Source organism: Gregarina niphandrodes, assembly GCF_000223845.1.
Source record: "Gregarina niphandrodes unplaced genomic scaffold scaffold00004, whole genome shotgun sequence".
In the NCBI taxonomy this organism is placed as follows: domain Eukaryota; phylum Apicomplexa; class Conoidasida; order Eugregarinorida; family Gregarinidae; genus Gregarina; species Gregarina niphandrodes.
Window position 1 is genome coordinate 76,773 of NW_011645775.1, and position 5,010 is coordinate 81,782.

The 5,010-nt window shown below is 57.2% G+C and overlaps 1 protein-coding gene across 1 annotated transcript; it reads right to left on the bottom strand.

Annotated features, from left to right (window-relative positions):
• Positions 1 to 2,711: 2,711 nt before the first annotated feature.
• GNI_027610 (putative transmembrane protein) lies at positions 2,712 to 4,481 on the bottom strand (the record flags this gene model as incomplete). The annotated part of the gene is made up of 1 exon (XM_011130782.1): positions 2,712 to 4,481. One exon carries the CDS (start codon positions 4,479 to 4,481, stop codon positions 2,712 to 2,714), a length of 1,770 nt encoding a protein of 589 aa, XP_011129084.1.
• Between the last annotated feature and the right edge of the window lie 529 nt (positions 4,482 to 5,010).

Sequence of the window (5,010 nt, forward strand, 5' to 3'; positions counted from 1 at the left end):
GGGCTTTTTTGGGACTCCTCAGCGGCCTGCGCATGCTGCATCATTACCTTCCGCTGCATCAAATTCAACTGCGACGAGCGCATCGGACCGCCATGCTGACCATTATCCGGTCTGTAGAGTCAACTCGAACCGTCCGTCTGCACAGGCTGTGACTGAACACCACTCGGCTGCAGACCACTCGGTTGCAGACCACTCGGTTGCAGACCACTCGGTTGCAGGCCACTTGGTCGCAGACCACTTGGTTGCAGACCATTGGGTCGTAAACCATCTGGTTGCTGACCACTTGGTTGCAGACCACTTGGTTGCAGACCGCTTGGTTGCAGACCACTTGGTTGCAGACCACTTGGTTGCAGACCATTGGGTCGTAAACCATCTGGTTGTAGACCTAGCTCGAGCGGCGGAGCCCTTGCACGTGGATTGTCCTGCATAAACTGTACAGTGTAGGCTTTTTCTCCGGCGGCTGAAGCCTTTCGCAGTCCCTTATACCGTCGAGGCTGTCTGGTCGGACCCACGGACTTGACGAAGGCAACTCGTCGTCGGGAGGACTGAGTCGAAGCAGTGACTACGGACGACGTAGAGTCCACCTCCTCCATCAAGTAGTCCTTCAGCAAGGCATAGTCGTCGTACACGATGTTCCCCGTCGGCGGGGCGCCTCCTAAGCTGGAACGGTAGGTAGAGCCCGTGCCATAGTCGAACTCACCAATCACCTCAGATATCTCCGACCAGTCCGGTAACTCATCCAGCTCACAATCCAAAAACGTGGGCATCTGAAATGGGCACCGTAACTGTGTGGCCCCTTGCTGTTGTGTGACCCCTTGTTGTGTTGAATGTGGCCCCTCAGTCCCTTGCGCTAAGACTCTTCCTCCTGACCGGATCCCCCGCGGTGTACGGACCGGGACTCGTAGTCATTCCTTAGCTCCGTCCCTAGGCCTGTTTCAGTTGCCGGATGTCGGCCAGAACCTGCTGTATGATGGGGAGCGGCTCGATAGTGACAGTCATGGAGTCCTGGGAAAGGCACGGCACGTGGATGTAAGTAATGGCTTCCGGAGACGTGCGTCCTCGTCCTGGTCGCTGGCGGTTAGGTTCCTCTGCCTGTGGGTGGCTTGGCCGCAGGCTCTTGGCATACACGGTCCGTGCCGGGTCTCCGTCGTTCTGAGAAGTGAAGCATTCCTGCGCTGCGCCGGGTCGTTCAGAAGGCGGGAGTCGCCCCGATAAAAGGTAGTCCTGGCCCGCGATTCGTCGCACGGCGGGAAGGACATCCGGACTGGCTCTTGAACCGCGACTCCGACCGTTGCCGGGAGATGCGGCCACGAACGTTCGGGAGGGCAGGTCCGGTCCGCGCAAAGGTGGTTTGGGAACCGGCGGCTTCTTGAACCGGGAAGATGGACTGCGCAGGACCTAGGAGTGGTAGCCACGGCGGACCGGTAGTCCAGACTGGACCGGTAATCCGAACGGGTGGTCGCTTTTTCGAGGAAAGGAACGGCGCTACTTCTGGTCGCAGTTCCCCGCGACGCGGCCGCTGAGGTGGCTGCCACCGCGGCTGCCGATCTCCTTCGTAGTCTCTTGACCCCGGGCTCCTCTACTGAGCCAATAGTTAGCGACTCCGCAGTTAGCGACTCCATAGCCAACCGTTCTCCATTAGCCAACCGTTCTCCATTAGCCAACCGACCTGAAGGCGACGGCGTTCCAAGGGCAGCTAGATTTGCGTAACCAGTGGGTGGCGCGTACCTTGTTCCCTCCCAAAACGCGCCTCGAGAGAAGTTGCTTCCGGAGACCGGACCGGATGTGACAAGTCTGCCAATGTCAGTTGGATCGTCTCCTGAAGTCAGCGACTCAAATAGCGAGTCATCGGCCGAGGAGGGGTGAGTACCGGGCCAGTTGCGGGGTCGCCAGGAGCCGCGTCGAGGAGTAAGTGATTGGTCGTCTGAGGAAGGTGCGTCTTGTCGAGAAGAGTGGTCCAGAGAAGAAGGGAGTACCGAGCTGTTCTCCTTCATAGTATCTTCTACAACGGTGTCTACCACGTGCCGTCCTCCATCGGTAATGACCGGCCCTTTAAGCGCGTTTGTCCTGCCCCTCTAAGACTTGTCCCTTTGACCACCTGTCCTGTCGTGGGCGAGCCTGACTTCGGGGCCGTCCTCTCGTAGTAGAAATCTCTCATTGCGCACTTCTCGAGGGCATTATTTGCGTTGTGAAGAATGGTTACTAACCATTCTTCGCGCCCGGCTCGTATCTTGTCCAGTAAGTATGAAGGTGACAACAGCAACCTTGATCTCACAGAAGTGAGCGAGGACGATGTGATCGACGACAAGTCGTCTGTCCCATTGGCATCCTCTCCTATGCCCACCCCTATTTGCCCCCCCGCTCCATCCCCCATTCCAGCCTCAATGTGGTGCAAGTCGATAGTGTTCGGGGAAGAAATGGAAGTGTCAGATTCTCTTACTCCACCTCGATGCGTTGGTCTGTTGGTATCCGGCACGCTCGGCTGAGACGCTAGGAACTTATTCGCCATGTTGAGCAAGCGCTTCACTAAGGACACAAATTGTGAACCACATATACACAGTAACATGTACAGGGGAACATGCACAGGGAAAGGTAGCGACCAATCTACTGCAACGACCCCATTATGACCGACAATGCGGGCGGGTAGGCGGGCCTGTGGTGCACTTTGGTCAGTACACTGTGATCAGTACACTGTGATCAGTACACTGTGATCAGTACACTGTGATCAGTACACTGGTCACAGACCGAAGTTCTACCTGGTACTTGGGTGTGGTGTGCTTACCGCTATCAGAGTCATAGCTCGAGTCCTCTGGGGAAGGTCGGTCCGAGGTCGGAGAGTGGATTGCCAGGTGGTCCTTGACCTGCTGTTTCTGCTTGGTGGTAGGGATTTTTGTTAGGTTTAGTTCCTTCCGGAGCTGTGCTAGACTGGGGTCTTCGTCATCGGGATCGCGAGGCGTTGGAAGTTCGGAGTAGTTGGGCGACGTGCCGCCGGACATAAACGGTTGAAGGAGCTCCGGTGCTACCCCGAGTCGGCCTGCTGTCTTGAGTAGCCGTTCTGCGACTCGGCCGCTAAGGCCGTCTCTGTGGCTGGAGTCCTGGGGCGGTCTCGAGGACTCGATCCCGACTTGTTGAATATCTATCTGCTGTGGGTCGAGGGGTGCAAAGCCTGGCGAGACGTTGGGGGAATTGATGGTGCCGGCGTTGACTGAAGGCGCCACATCTCCGGGTGACGGCAGCAGGCATGGTGGCGGACCCGAGAGACCGCCCGGGGAGTCCGGGCGACCAGGCCCAGCCCCGCTGCTGTCATCACCATATCCTCCAAATCGGGAAAAGTGCTCAGGGCGGTCGTCATATGGGTTGGTGTGAGAGTCATTATAAGGATCGTGAGAAGGGTCGTGGGAAGGATTTCGACGTCCATGAGTATGAGGAGTCTGTCGATGAGCGGTCAGTTTGGGCAGGACGTATCCGTATCGGGATGCGTTGTAAGCCTCTCGCGCCTCACCAACCTTGCGGCAGACTTCGATCTCGGAAGCCGTTTTCTGGGCAGACACAATCGCTTGGGAGACCGACTGGAGCAGGAGCGCGTCGTGTTGAGGAGCAATGACGAGGATGTGCCGTAGGGTCTTCCAGCTCTCGTTGAGCAACAGGACCCGTCGGCGTTCGATGTAAGCAGTTAGATTGAATATTGCCTTCTCCTTGAGGATACTTAGCCGCATTTTCTCTGACTTGTTAGCCACCAGGAGTTTTATGTAGCCTTCGAAGAGCTGTGATCTTCGTTTCCGCTCCCAGGAATTGACCAAGGTACAGGCCATGCGTTCCATCGCCGTCCTCTTCCCGACCCGTACGAGAGCGCCATGGTAGTCGAGAAAGGCTTCCTTTTCTTGGGCGAGGGTCAGGGTCAGCGCATTCCGTCGAAGTTGTGAGGTGGAGAACTTAAGGTATCGCTCGTTAGCTCGTTTACACACGCGTTCGATGCACACTACCGCGCACCTCTGTGAGCACAGCCGGATCTGCTCGTCCGCTCGGATCTTGGCCAGCTCCATCATTTGTCGGGCCTCCGACACCGCTTCCTGGTCGGCGTGCACTCGGAGCATATTGAAGGGTTCGCGTTTGTGGAAGCGCACCAGCACGCCGGTGACTATTGCGTCAAGAACCACACATAGTCGCACAACCAGGCGGTGGCGCTTCGTGTGAAGCATGAGTTTGTTGAAGGCGTACTGGACCTGGACGCGTTCGGTCTTGCGCCAGAAGTTGGCGAAAATCAGAATAGATCGCGTGACGGGTATTTGATGGAAAGTAGCGAGGATTTTGGTGTTAGCACGACTGAGGTTTTGCGCCAATTGCATGGTGTCCCGCATCTCATGGTCCATGGCATGCCGGTCCAAGACCCGCACGGCTGAGCTAAGGTGTTTCAGTTGTATGCGTCGTATGGAACTGACAAGCTTGAGGATGGCCGTTAGATCTCGATCGCCCAGCTTCATTACGTTCAGATGCCATCGACGTACGGCCGCCCTCTGCAGTCTCAGCTTCGACGGCCCTAGGAGTCCTAGCAACCCGTTTTCGCGCGACTGAACTCGGTAGCTGTAGCGCAGCCATTGTGACCAAATGCGGCGTTTGTGAAGCTGGTCACGAGTGTGTTTCTGTTCCACAAGTGTCAGGAGCAGTTCCTGCCTTTGGTTGCGTAGAAAGGTGTAGGACATCTTAGCCAAATAAAGGGCATCCACAGTGTCCCGCAGTCTGCGCCTGTGGAGGGACACAAGCACGGATGCTAAACGTGTGCGTCGAAGGTCGAACACCTCTTTGGCCATGAGCTCGGCATGCTGTACCCACAAGCTAGCCACAAACACGCTGCTGGTGGGCACTGCCCGTTCGGACGCCATTCGTTCTGCCGCGGCCGTGGTCCCCTCCTGGAAACTCACGGTCGACCGTGCCGACGCGAGACCCGATTCCTCCACGCCCCGTGCTAGACCCAGTCGGGACAGCTTCTCGGAGACCGAACCGGAGCGGCTG